General features: G+C 55.9%; 1 protein-coding gene across 1 annotated transcript; it reads right to left on the reverse strand.

The window, feature by feature from the left end:
• Nucleotides 1-6,203: 6,203 nt before the first annotated feature.
• LOC136750743 (chloride intracellular channel protein 6) lies at nucleotides 6,204-14,264 on the reverse strand. The gene is made up of 6 exons (XM_066705780.1): nucleotides 12,581-14,264; nucleotides 9,125-9,234; nucleotides 8,850-8,975; nucleotides 8,664-8,770; nucleotides 8,279-8,460; nucleotides 6,204-6,972 (listed from the first exon to the last, which is right to left on the reverse strand). Exons 1-6 carry the CDS (start codon nucleotides 14,099-14,101, stop codon nucleotides 6,811-6,813), a joined length of 2,208 nt encoding a protein of 735 aa, XP_066561877.1. The 5' UTR covers nucleotides 14,102-14,264; the 3' UTR covers nucleotides 6,204-6,810.
• Nucleotides 14,265-14,370: the final 106 nt, after the last annotated feature.

Consider the following 14,370-nt stretch of genomic DNA (forward strand, 5'->3'; position numbering starts at 1 on the left):
GCTCAGGGGCTCCGACACTGTCCCTGGGGGGGCTGTAAATATCAGCAGGGAAGTGGGTGGGAATCGGAGCGACAGCAGCATCCGCGTGCGTGTGGGGGGGGTCTGTCTCTGTGATTGTGTCCCTGTCATTTACTGTAATGTGCTTTGGCACAGCAGTTCATTTTGTTGTGTCAATTAAGGCCTTTGTGAATCTGAATTTGAATTTGAATTGGAGAGAGAGGTGGGGGGGAGAGAGGGATTGAGAGAAAGAAAGAGAGAAGATCCAGCCGTAGTCCAGCCCCGTTTTATACTTTTTCATTAGAAATAACTGAGCTGGGCTCTAACTGACTGACACACTGACTGACCAACTGACACACTGACTGCCTGACTGACTGACAGTCTGACTGACTGACACACTGACTGACACCCTGGCTGATTGACTGACTGACTGACTGACTGACACACTGACTGCCTGACTGACTGCCTGACTGACTGACTGACTGACACACTGACTACCTGACTGACTGCCTGACTGACTGACTGACTGACACACTGACTGCCTGACTGACTGACTGACTGACTGACTGACTGACTGACTGACTGACTGACACACTGACTACCTGACTGACTGACTGACACACTGACTGACTGACTGACACACTGACTGACACCCTGGCTGACTGACTGACTGCCTGACTGACTGACTGACTGACACACTGACACACTGACTACCTGACTGACTGCCTGCCTGACTGACTGACTGACACACTGACTGCCTGACTGACTGACTGACTGACTGACTGACACCCTGGCTGACTGACTGACTGCCTGACTGACTGACTGACTGACACACTGACTGACTGACTGACACACTGACTACCTGACTGACTGACTGACACACTGACTGACTGACTGACTGACTGACACACTGACTGACACCCTGGCTGACTGACTGACTGCCTGACTGACTGACTGACTGACTGACACACTGACTACCTGACTGACTGCCTGACTGACTGACTGACACACTGACTGACACCCTGACTTACACCCTGACTGGCTGACTGGCTGACGCCCTGCCTGCCTCTCTGCCCTGCTTCACAGCGCCTCCGCTCCTGCTCTGACTCACCCCGCTGTAATTAACTCCCATTCACCGAGTGTGTGAGTGTGTGTGAGTCGGGGGGGTTTAATTAATATTGAGGGAGATGCTCTCAGGTTGGCTTCCCCACTCCGGGCAACTGAGCAACAGCGGCCCATTCAGCCGGTCCCTGCGCCGCATTCCTGCTCCGCTCTCAATGGCTGGGCTGTTTGCTCAGTCCTGCACCTCCGAGAGGCGGGCCAGTCCCCGGCGCCCACCGCGCAAAGGTCACCGCCGCCTCTCCCGCAGCCAAGAACAGATTAGGGGGGAACAGGGGACACATTCATTACGGCCTGATGAGCGCAGGGTGGGCAGGGAGGGAGAGGGAGAGGGAGGGATGGAGAAGGAGAGGGCGAGGGCATCTTGCTGAGGCCTGCACAAGGAGCATCCTGTCCCACATCCCACTGCACGCGCTCCTGGGCCCAGCGGCCTTCGCAGCAGTGATATAGCGCCTTGCCAGGGCCTGCTGCTCCCCACAGGCAGGTCACACTGGGGCACACAGACAGTAAGGCAGGAGGCAGTGTGTGCGTGTGTTTGTGTGTGTGTGCGTGTGTGTGTGTGTATGTTCGTGCGTGTGTGTGTGTTCATGCGTGTGTGCTTGCATGTGCTTGCATGTGTGTGTGTGTGTGTGTGTGTGCGTGTCTGTGTGTGTGTTCGTGCATGTGTGCTTGCATGTGCGTGTGTGTGTGTGTGTTCATGCGTGTGTGCTTGCATGTGCTTGCATGTGTGTGTGTGTGTGTGTGTGTGTGCGTGTCTGTGTGTGTGTGTGTTCGTGCATGTGTGCTTGCATGTGCGTGTGTGTGTGTGTGTTCATGCGTGTGTGCTTGCATGTGCTTGCATGTGCGTGTGTGTGTGTGTGTGAGTCTGTGTGTAAGGGGTTGTTAAGTAGAGCTGGCCAGCGCATCACGGTGTCCTGGGACTGGCGTGTCTCTTTGTTAGCACCGCTTCAGGGAAGGGGGGGTGAAGTGTCCAGCATGAACCCTGACCCTCCCCCCCACCACTGTGCCCCCCCAGCCCCTGTGGGTCCGAGACGCCCCTCCTGAGTAAGCAGTGATAGCGCTGTGTTAATGTGTTTGCTCAGGGGCAGCCAGAGAAAGGCCGCTGACGCAGGCGCCGGCAGCACCGCTCACAATAGCGCCGCGCAAACACCTCTCCAAATGCCACGGCGACGGGCTGCAGGCCGCGCTCCCATTGGCCCGCCTGTGTGGCTCCTGGGCCACGGTGCCCGGGGGCCGCAGTGTTTAAATAGCCAGGGGCTGAGGAGGAGAGACAGAGTTACGGCACGGGAGGACGACACAGAGACCACTGACAAGCCTTGGAAACAGAGGCGCAGCAGAGACGACCCTGTGCCCGCCCCGCAGGCACACAGCAGCACAGACACACGCCAGGCAAACCCTGCTCCCGCCACCCCCCTGGGATACCCCTGGCCAGCCCTGCGCAACAGAGACCAGACAGACGGACAGACAGACATGCAGTGCACGGTGCTCCTCAGCGCTGTGGTCCTGGTGATGGTGTCAACCGTGGGCGGCGCCCGTCTGCACCCTGAATCGCTCCTCGCACACGCAGCAGGTAAGAGGCTTCCGTGCTCCTCTGACACGTCACTGCCCAGACCCGGCAGGCTGGCACCCAGGGCACAGGGCAGCAGTCCTGGGCTGTTCATGATGGGGAGGCGGACAGACACAGAGGCTGGCAACCCTGATCTGAGTCACAGAATACTGCACCCGGTGTTTCATTACCGCTGAGCAGCACAGGCTCACGACGATGTATTATATGTTTAATTAAATGGTATTGCCAGTGTTAGTGGATTGTGCATGTGCTCTGCTGTGACCCTCTGGATGAATGGCACGGTGGACTACCCCACGGGGAGAGGCTCTGTGCCCTGCGCTCTGTGTGTGGCTGGGGTGTGAGCAGGTCTGCAGCCCTATGTCTTGTCAGGGGTGTGTGATGGAGTGGCACACTGTGTAGCAGCCGTAACCAGGAGAGGTAATAGAGAGACAGACAGAGACCGGGACAGTACAGACACACGCAGACTCTCTGAAACTACAGAGGGCACGGGTCAGGTCATGTCGAGAGAGAGGGACGCCACTGAATACACAGGCTGAGTGATGCAGTGAGGATGTAGAGAGAGGGGAGCAGACGCCCACCCACGCGCTCTGCCTGCAGTCCCAGCCTTTCAAACAGAAACGACAGTTCTAGACTCCAGGCTGCCGCCCCATCACTGCCTCTCTTGGCCCCACGGGGCTGCTGGTTTCCGGTCACCCCAGGGTGTCTGTGCGTGGCACTGGGGCCGGAGCGGCAGCGCAGCCTCTCTCCACAGCACCCCGCTCTCGCTCGCTCTCGCCACTGCCCTGGCAACCGGCCCGGATCACTATGCTCAGGGTAAACAGCGCTGGGGGGAGGAGCCGGGGGACTGGGCTGTGAAACTTAACGGGTTGCTCTGTCTGTGCCATTCAGGCCTGGCGTGTGGTTTTGTGGAGTGTGTCCTTGTTGCACACACAGTTATTGTATATGAGATCAAAGTGACACAGATGTCAATGGTGCCGAGGTGCTGTTCACAGAGCAGAGACAGTGACACAGTGTCTTGGACGCAGTGGCTGTGATACACACGCCTGTCCGCTCACAGAGGCACGCTCTTTACACCCCTTAGGGCAGTGCGTCACACCGTCACCAGATGTAGCACCATAGCATCTCACACCCCTGGACTGGAGGCTTAACAGTGCGTCTGTGTGTGTCTGTCTGTGTCTGTGTGTCTGTGTGTGTGTGTGTGTGCGCGTGTGCGCGTGTGCGTGTGTCTGTGTCTGTGTGTCTGTGTGTGCATGTGTGTCTGTGTGTGTGTGTGCGTGCGTGTGTGTCTGTGTGTGTGCGTGCGTGTGTGTCTGTGTGTGTGTCTGTGTCCCAGCAGAGAGGAGGCTGTCTGGGTCCTGGGAGCCGGACTCAGAGAGGGGCAGGATCCTGCGGCTGCTGTCGGCGCTGGAGGAAGTCCACAAAACAGCCAACCACACCCTGGGAGCCAGACTCACCGTAGCCCGAGGTGAGGGGCCAGGGGGATGAGGGGAGAAGATTTGGCCATCTCTCTGAATTTGAGAAGGAGAGAGTGATAGAGAGAGACAGAGACTGAGAGAGATGTAGAGAGAGAGACACAGATAAAGAGAGAGACAGGAGCAGAGGGAGACGGAGAGAGAGATGGAGATAAAGAGAGAGAGAGAGACAGGAGCAGAGGGAGACAGGCAGAGAGAGATGGCGAGGGAAAGAGAGAGAGGAAAGGGCAGATGGGCTGCTGTGTTTCTCGGTGCTGACGGCTCTGTCTGTTTTGTGCAGCTAATCTCCGAGGCGCAGGGAAGAAGAGCAGAATGGTGAGTCTCCCCCTGCTGGCCGAGGGTCCACACTGCACCACACCACTCCTGTGCCATCACCCCCCCCCCACACACGCCCCTCCCGTTAACCCCCCACTCGACTGGGGTCTGACACACAGAGCTCCCTGGCCCTGACTGATCCTGTTAGGAGCGTTTAAATGCGACCGAGAGGGATTCCCCATGTGGGCTCCTGTAACTGACGCCACACACTCACTGCTTCTGTTCATGCCAGTCCTGTACACTAGCTGTCATGTGATGTGTGTATTCATGCACTGAGCGCCTGGCCTGAGAAGCACACCTGCTCTGTGATGGGGGAGCTGGCACTCACCCCTGTCTCACGCCGGAGTGCCGTACAGCACATAAACGCTCAGACCGCACACAGAGCTGCTGGGCCCTCGGCCTCACGGTCCGCTGTTGTGACTCCCGACAGGAAGTGTCCGGGGAGACGCTCCGAGTCACCACAGCCCCCCCAGCGGAGGAGCCTGGGACTGCGCCGCGGCCCGGCGACGACCCCCACAGCCTGGGGGGGAGGGGCTTCAGGAAGTCCCTCCCCCAGCCGCCCAGGAAACCCAATAAGAGAGGTGAGCTGTCTGTCATCTCTCAGTGCACCATCAGTGCCTGTATTGCTGTGTGACTGTGTGTGTGTGAGGGGTTAGTGTGTTAGTGTGCCCAGTGTCATGCAGTCCCAGACCCCCACCACACTGTTTCTGACCCCTCTCCCCTCTCCTCTCTCCCCTCTGCTCTTTCCCTGCAGTCTGCTTTTGGAAATACTGCTCCCAGAACTGAGCCCGACGCCTGGATCCTCTCCAGAGAGCCCTTCACCTGCACTGACGAGAGACGACGACGACGGCCTTCTCCAGAGGCCTGAGCAACAGAACCGACCCGGAGCCCAGAGCCCGGACTGTACTGCCCGTGTGCATTAGACTCCAGTCGCCTCTTCAACCAATAAATGCCTCCACATGAGAAACAATCAGAGAGAAATAAACTGTTTTTATTTTTGAACGATCAGCGGTGTTTCGCGTGCACAGTCTGTCAGACCACACACGCACACGCACACAGACACACAGACACACAGACACACGCACACAGACACACAGACACACACACACAGACACACAGACACACACAGAGACAGACACACAGACACACACAGAGACAGACACACACACACACTGGACTCTGGATCCCAGTTGGGGGACACTGTAGCAAGGTACTTTACCCACAATGCTCGAGTACAAACACACCTGTATAAATGGGTCATTGTGATATATTGTAAGTTGCCCTGGATAAAATACATATGATTTAAAACACACACACATCCTTACCTCTCTCTGTCCCGGTCACCCCTCTCCTAATTCAATTTAAAGTGGTTTTATTGCCAAAGCAGTTTTACTCAGAACAGCACATTCAATAACAAACAACAGGAAATGAAAACATAAAGTCAAAGAAATAAATGAATAAACTACATAATAAGGAATGATAAAATCAGTACAATCAATAAATGTAATTAAAAATATCAGAATAGTAAGGATAGCAGGAATAACAGAAGACTCCTTCTCCATAAACTGTCCTCTCAGCCTGTCTGCATCTCCCACCCCATCTCTTCCCTCTCTCTCTCTTTATCTGTCGCTCTTCCTGTTCCATCCTCTCTGCAGCTCCCCACCTCTCTCTCTCTCTCTCTCTCTCTCTCTCTCTCTCTCTCTCTCATGGGTAACAAACCAGCCACACCATCGTTCATTTGAAATATATATTTATTTGAATACATGTTTAATTATTGAGATTCATAAGGCATGTACCAACAACGCGGCCACTTTGACTGGCAGCTGTTAATAACGACGGGTACAGGTGTACGGATACCGTGAAGAGGAATCAATCTAGATTAGCACTACCCGGTGGAGATCAGTGTTAATGGAGGGAGAGGGGCAGCTCTGAGCTCACAGAGTCACCAGCGCCTGCCCCCCCCGGCCCGAGACCCGGTGTCAGAGAAACTCAGAGTGATTAACCGAGACTGGAGGACAACAAGACGAACACAAACCCTGTGCAAGTATCGCTGTTAGGACTCCGGACGTGACTGTTACAGTATCAGCTGTTTGTACAGGATAAGAGTTGTGCCGGAGCACAGATAGGCTGACGGGTGTGTCTCTCTGTGGCTGTGGGGGGCAGCCGGGCCGGATCAGTCGGTACCAGGAGGCACAGCCAGCTCAACTGGCACCAACATCCTGCCTGAGACGGCACTCACACACTGGCACTCACACGCACACACACAAACACAAACGGTCTCTCTCACACAAACTCACACACATATAAACACACCGACACACACACACCTCCCCCGGCCTCCTATTTGATCCTCTTGGCCACGTCCAGGTAGGCCACCTCGATCTCGCGCTCGGCGGGGCAGGTGTTGGTGAACTCCTCCCGGCGGTATGCGCTGTGCAGGTAGCGCCACACGCCCTCCATCTCCACCGGGATCTTGAACCCACGGTATTTCCACGCCACCACCTGCAACGGCAGCACAGAGCACTGAGCACAGCAGCCTGGCACCGTCAGGACAGTGCAGTGCAGGAAAGTGGAGGACACTGCAGTATTTTACAGCGCAGTGCAGTTTTGTACAGTGCAGTATATTACAGTTCAGTGCAGTATATTACAGGCAGTGCAGTATTGTACAGCCCAGTGCAGAATATTACAGTGCAGTTTATTAGAGTGTACAGTGCTGTGCAGTATTGTACAGTGCAGTATATTACAATGCAGTGCTGTATTGTACAGTGCAGTGCAGTATATTACAATGTAGTGCAGTATATTACAATGCAGTGCAGTATTGTACAGTGCAGTGCAGTATATTACAATGTAGTGCAGTATATTACAATGCAGTGCAGTATTGTACAGCCCAGTGCAGAATATTACAGTGCAGTTTATTAGAGTGTACAGTGCTGTGCAGTATTGTACAGTGCAGTATATTACAATGCAGTGCAGTATTATACAGTGCAGTGCAGTATATTACAATGCAGTGCAGTATTGTACAGTGCAGTGCAGTATATTACAATGTAGTGCAGTATATTACAATGCAGTGCAGTATTGTACAGCCCAGTGCAGAATATTACAGTGCAGTTTATTAGAGTGTACAGTATATTACAATGCAGTGCAGTATATTACAATGCAGTGCAGTATTGTACAGTGCAGTGCAGTATATTACAATGCAGTGCAGTATTGTGCAGCCCAGTGCAGTATATTACAGTGCAGTTTATTAGAGTGTACAGTGCAGTGCAGAATATTACAGTGCAGTTTATTAGAGTGTACAGTGCAGTACAGTATTGTACAGTGCAGTGCAGTATATTACAATGCAGTGCAGTATTGTACAGCCCAGTGCAGAATATTACAGTGCAGTTTATTAGAGCGTACAGTGCAGTGCAGTATTGTACAGTGCAGTATATTACAATGCAGTGCAGTATTGTACAGTGCAGTGCAGTATATTACAATGCAGTGCAGTATTGTACAGCCCAGTGCAGAATATTACAGTGCAGTTTATTAGAGCGTACAGTGCAGTGCAGTATTGTACAGTGCAGTATATTACAATGCAGTGCAGTATTGTACAGTGCAGTGCAGTATATTACAATGCAGTGCAGTATATTACAATGCAGTGCAGTATTGTACAGTGCAGTGCAGTATATTACAATGTAGTGCAGTATATTACAATGCAGTGCAGTATTGTACAGCCCAGTGCAGAATATTACAGTTCAGTTTATTAGAGTGTACAGTGCTGTGCAGTATTTTACAGCGCAGTGCAGTATTGTACAGCGCAGTGCAGTACCTTGATGATGTGCAGCTTGGGCAGCAGGTTGCAGTCGGCTAGCGTGAGCTCCTCTCCGTCCAGGAAGCTGCGGCAGGAGGCAGACGGCTCGTCGGCGCTGTCAGCGTCGATCTCCTCGGGCAGCGGGGTGGACAGGTACTCGTCCAGCCGGCGCAGGGCCTTCAGCAGAGCCTTCTCCAGCGCTGCACAGACACACCCACACACTGGCTCACTGACACTTCTACACACTGACACATGCACACACTGACTGACTGACACATGTACACACTGACACCCCCACACACTGACTCACTGAGCACAGACACTGACACACCCACACTTACACTCCGACACACGCACACACACGCAGAGACACACTGACACACACACACACAGGCAGACTCACTGTCGTTGGCGTCCTTGCGCGTGTTCTTGATGTAGGCGGAGAACTTGGCAAACACGTCGTTCCCAGCAGAGTTGGACTCCGGGTGCTTGGCGGCCAGTCTGGGGTACCTGAGACACAGAGAGACACTCAGAACACAGCAAACACAGACAGAGGGAGGGACAGAGAGAGAGGGAGGGTAGGCAGTACCGAGGGGGCAGCAGCTTCTCCTCCAGGAACTCCTCGATCTTGTTGACGTCTGTCTTCACCTCACCATTGAAGGTGACGAAGGGGGGGTTGGTCCCCGGGGCCAGGTCCTGCAGGTCGGCCGGCTTCCTGTGAGAGAGGGGCAGGGAGACATTGTGTCACTGCCCCGTGTGCCCCTGTGTGCCCCGGTCCTGCCCCTGCCCCGCACTCTGCCCCCCATGGGGATCCCTTTACTAAGAGCCCCCAGCCAAATCCACAGAGTCCCAGCCTGCTCCCACCTCTTCAGGTCCACGGTGGTCACGTTGAAGATCACTCCCTTCAGCCACAGGATCATGAAGAGGCGCTGCGAGAAGGGGCAGTTGCCAATGCTCTCCCCATCACTGCCCGCCTGCACGGAGAGAGGGAGACTTTTAACAAGACTCCTTCTACAGATGAAAACAAAGAACCCAGTCATACATGAGAGTGTGTATCTGTTTCACACAAGCCACCGCCATCCCTTCAATCCCTTCCTCCACCATCACAACCAGAGTGCCAAAGCCCCTCGACTCCTGTCACCGCCGGCCCCCCAGTCCCCTTCCCCACAACCCAGAGAGAGAGAGAGACAGACAGAAAGACAGACTCACTGCATCTCACCTTAACAAAGAGCTCGATGTCTGGGAATCCAAACTGTTTCGCAGCTAAGTCAGACCAGGCCATCAGACTGGCAGTGCGGTACAATGCGGTACAGTGCAGTACAGTGTGGTACAGGGGACGTCCAGCAACGAATACAATCAAAACTGCTCTGTCTGTGCTGCCCTCCTGACCCCCCCCCACACACACGAAAGAGTTGCCCCCCCTCCGCAGGACACAGCGCTTCACACACTCAGCCCTGGGGAGCCGCCCCCCCGCCCTGCTCTGACCTGTTCTGTTCTGTCTTCAGGACCTAACACAGCGGTGTGGAGAGGAGTGCGAGTGCGAGTGTGAGTGAGGGGCCAGGGGGGTTCCGGACGGGGCCTAGCTGTGTGTTCTGGACCGGTCCAATGGCATCCCGAGTCTGGGTGCCCACTCTCCGCCGCAGGCACAATGGAGCCGCTGTGAAGGGCAGGAGTGGGAGGAATTCCAGTGTGACAGAGAACTGACGCTTCGAACGAGCACCGCCACACTGCACCCCCCCCTCTCCCTGTCTCTCTCTCTTTCAAATTCAACTTCAAATTGAGCTTTATTGGCAAGAGTTTACAGACACACTCAGACACCACAGCCCAGCCCAGTCTACCCCTGTCAACCCCCGTCATCCCCAGTCCAGTCCAGTCCGCTTTGCTGTGCTGACTGCTCACTCAGGCCGCCCCCCCACAGCTGTTTCATTCCTCTTTACTAAATCATGTATCAGCCAGCACCCCCAACTGTGGTGGTGGGGAAACACTGCCCTCTAGTGGACACCTGTCTGTACTGTTCCTCTGGGAGCTGTTATTACAACACAAAACACACCAAACACACGGCCACAGGGGACAACGACAATGATTATAGAGCTGATTTCACTATCCAGGGTCCCTGAGCACAGCACGGGACATCCCACCACCTCCACACATGTGTCCCTCTCCCTCTTTCTTTCTGCCTCTCCTCTCTCTCTCTAACTCAGCAGCAGAGTCCTTTTACTGTACTGCCCGACAGAGTTAACAGCCTTGTGTGTGTGTGTGTGTGTGTGTGTGTCAGTGATTGTGTGTCAGGTGGTCAGTGCTATCTGCAGACACATTCACAGATACAGAAGAGAATAATAAACCCATCAGTTCCCTCTCCTGCCACACAGCTCTTCTCTGCCTGTCCGCCCGGCCCGGACAGCGGATCGTGGCATGTTGTTTTCCGTGTTATTCACCTGTGCTGTGGAACGGCCGGCCGGGGAGATGCGTCCCGTTGCGCGGAGCTAATCCGCCTGACCCCCCCCCACCTTGATCAGAGTTGCCTGGTGTTAATCAGATTAAAGATTTGAATGGAGGAATGCCGAGCAGCCTGGAGATTAACTGACCACAAGCTACCAGCACAGCACTGTGCCCTGGGGGAGAGAGAGAGAGAGAGAGAGAGAGAGAAAATGAGAGGCAGAGAGAGGAAAAGAGAGGGAGGGAGAGACAGAAATGGGAGAGATGGAATGGAGAGTGAGAAAGAGTGTGAGAGAGAGGGAGTGTATTGTTCTTAAAGTGCGAAGGATTGCCCCGGTACCCGATCTCTCTAATTGTACCTGTGCTGGCAACACCTATGTGAACTTGACACGTCCTTGAACGTGACAGAGAGAGAGAGAGGGAGAGAGCAGAGAGGGGGGAGGGAAAAGGAGAGAATGACAGACACACTCACACACACACTGACACTCACACACACACACACACACACACAATGAGGAACACACTCACACACAGCCCCTTTGTTTGCTGAAATTCCTCTGGTCAGCAGAAGAGGGAATTAAGACATTCCTCCCCAGGCTTAGACCCGCAGGCTGGTGCTGATCCGTGTTATTAAACCGGCACTGCACCCCCCACCCCTCCCCCGCCGGGACACCTTCCCATCGCCCCCCTCTCCGCCCGACGCCTGGGTGAGACCTGGGTGAGTGGTGGCACCTGCCCGGGCCTGGGGCAGAGGGGCAGGCCGGCAGGGCAGTGGGAGACAGCACAGTGACCGTGAGTGTGGGATCGCAACCCTACAGAACCCCCCCTAGCCCCCCACCCGGCAGAGCCACAAGCCAACCAGCCCGAACACCGGGGGTCTGAGCGCGGCGCCCACGTGAGGGCACGGACACAGGCTGGCGTGTGACAGCTGCCGGGCGGTGCGAGCGGTGGGCCGCGCTCGAGGAACGCCGATCCAATCGGGTCATAACTGACCGCACTGAGCCGTAATCACCTGCTCGACCCGGCCGCTGAAGGTCACTTGAATAACCAGGATTATCTGGAGCAGCTCTCACAGCCCCCCCCCAACTGACACGGAGACTCACACGGAGCTCCACCAGGGCCCCCCACAGTCCCGGGACCCCGTGTCCGCCAGCACCCACAACACAGGCAGAGCAACACGCAGACCCCTCGTCCCAGGCTGAGCCCCACGCCTGCGATCATACCAGGCATCACCCTGCATACTGGACCAGTGCTCCATCATAGTGTTGATCTGGGTTCGTCCACCTGTAGCCGTCAGTCTTCAGATTACAGAGGGCTGTCAACACGACTACGAGCCGCCAGGGGGACAGGGGCTCTTCTCTTCCTCGCCAGGCTGTGATTGGCCAGCGAGTGGCGCGAGTTTTAAAAGCTGTGTGTGCTGGGGGGTGTGCAGTCAGACACCGGAGGGCACAAACGTCACAACAGCAATAACGTCTCACAGCACAGCATTCACATGATCAGGACACATCTGTTACACCATCAGAACCCCTCTCTCTCTCTCTCTCCCTGGGAGATGATAGCTTGAGGTTTGACAAGGCCTGACGTGGTAGTCCCACCAGACCAGCTCTGAGCAGTTTTCTGAACACACTGACACACCTGATGCACTGAACACGCTGATAAACTGAACATGTTGACATGCTGACACACTGAATACACTGTACATCCCGACACACTCACATACTGAACAGCAGCCCAGTACTGACACACTGAGAGACTGAACACACTGCAACCCAGCACAGACACACTGACATACTGCAGGCTGGCACTGTGACACCCCACCTCTGAACACTCCCCACTGTGTTAAGCCCAGCCCAGCCCGGCCCCAGGAGACCACAGAGTCCTTACCTTGACGTAGAGGGCGATGTCGTACTCCTGCGTCTCAGAGCCGCTGTCCTCGCTGTGCGTCCCCTCCGCTGCCCACCCGCCCGGCGCCTCCTCTCCAGCCTCCTCTGCCTCTGGCGACGCTGCATCCAACCCCCCCTGCCTCGGCAGGCCGTTCTCCTTCACCATCGTCAGGCCGGGCACCCCCTCTGGCTCAGTGTCCCCCCCCACCTCACTCTCACTGCTCACCTCCTCACTGCCTCCTGCCGCCTCCTCCCCTGCCTCTCCCTTGCCCTGTCCTTCTTCTGCTACTTCTATCTCTTCCTCAGCCTCTACCTCTCCCTGTCCCTCAGCTTCTTCCTCTACCTCTCCTTCAGCCTTTTCCACTCCACTCCCCTTTCTCACTCCCTCTATCTCTTTCTCTCCCTCTGCCTCATTTTCTCCTTCTCCATCATCCTCAGTCTTCCCCTCTCCCTCTGCCTCGGTCTCTACCAGTGCCTCTTCCTCTGACTTGGTGTCTCCCTTTGACTCTCCCTCGTTCTCTCTCTCTCCCTCTGCCTCAGTCTCTCCCTCTGTCTCTCTCTCTCCCTCTGCTTCGGTCTCTCCCACTCCCACTCCCTCTGCCTCTGCCCCAGTCTCTCCCTTGGTCTCTCTCTCTCCCGCTGCCTCTCCCTCCTCCTCTCTCCACTCCGGCTGCTGCTTTTCCTCCTCAGACTTCACCTCCTCTCCACCCCCACCCCCCTGGCAGGGCTCCGGAGAGGCAGCCTGCTCCCCATTAGCCTCCTGCCCCACTGCGGATACAGCACCTTCTTCCACCTTTCCCTCTCCTTCCTCCTCTCCCTCTGCCGACTGCTCTTTCTCCTCCTCTTCCTCCTCCTCTGCTTCCTCCCCTCCCTCTGTCTGTCCTGACTGCTCTTTCTCCTCCTCTTCCTCCTCCTCTGCTTCCTCCTCTCCCTCTGTCTGTCCTGACTGCTCTTTCTCCTCCTCTTCCTCCTCCTCTGCTTCCTCCTCTCCCTCTGTCTGTCCTGACTGCTCTTTCTCCTCCTCTTCCTCCTCCTCTGCTTCCTCCTCTCCCTCTGTCTGTCCTGACTGCTCTTTCTCCTCCTCTTCCTCCTCCTCTGCTTCCTCCTCTCCCTCTGTCTGTCCTGACTGCTCTTTCTCCTCCTCTTCCTCCTCCTCTGCTTCCTCCTCTCCCTCTGTCTGTCCTGACTGCTCTTTCTCCTCCTCTTCCTCCTCCTCTGCTTCCTCCTCTCCCTCTGTCTGTCCTGACTGCTCTTTCTCCTCCTCTGCCGCCTCCCCTCCTCTCTCTCCCTCTCCCTCCGCTCCCTCTTCCCCGTTGGCTGTTCCGATGCCCTCGGCGGGGGTGTCCGCCACTTCGTCCTCCTGCCCCGGGCTGGGACTCTCCTCCTGCTCGCCCTCTGCGCCTTTCCCTGCTCCCGGGCCGCCCTGCTCTGGGCTGGGGTCTCCGGCGCGGGGGATCAGGTCTCCGTTGGGCAGCTCCAGGTCGGGCGTCGGGCCGGCCACCACAGGCTGCACCAGGGCCATGCTGTCAGGAGTGCGGCAGATCGGAAGCGTGAGAGAGCTGGACCGGGTGTGTGGGCAGCCGCGAGTCGCTCTGTCTGTCTGTCCGTCTGTCTCCGCTGGCTGACTGGCTGTCTGGCTGACCGTCTGCTGCTCCAGCTGTATCCCTGTGGACACTGTGCCTGTCTCTCCCCTGCCCCTCTCTCTCTCTCTCTCTCTCTCTCTCTCTCTCTCTCTCTCTCTCTCTCTGTTAGGGGGATTAGCTAGACTTGCCTGATCCCCACATGACTTCT

This window comes from Amia ocellicauda, chromosome 6, assembly GCF_036373705.1.
Source record: "Amia ocellicauda isolate fAmiCal2 chromosome 6, fAmiCal2.hap1, whole genome shotgun sequence".
Classification (NCBI taxonomy): domain Eukaryota; kingdom Metazoa; phylum Chordata; class Actinopteri; order Amiiformes; family Amiidae; genus Amia; species Amia ocellicauda.

What these genes read in the sequence shown, in the direction of transcription:
- LOC136750743 (XM_066705780.1), bottom strand. Translation starts at nt 14,101, where the DNA reads ATGGCCCTGGTGCAGCCTGTGGTGGCCGGCCCGACGCCCGACCTGGAG. An exon ending in ACATCGCCCTCTACGTCAAG is followed by an intron (nt 9,235 to 12,580) that starts GTAAGGACTCTG and finishes CTCTCCGTGCAG; the next exon opens with GCGGGCAGTGATGGGGAGAG. An exon ending in CCAAGCTGCACATCATCAAG is followed by an intron (nt 6,973 to 8,278) that starts GTACTGCACTGC and finishes CTGCCGTTGCAG; the next exon opens with GTGGTGGCGTGGAAATACCG.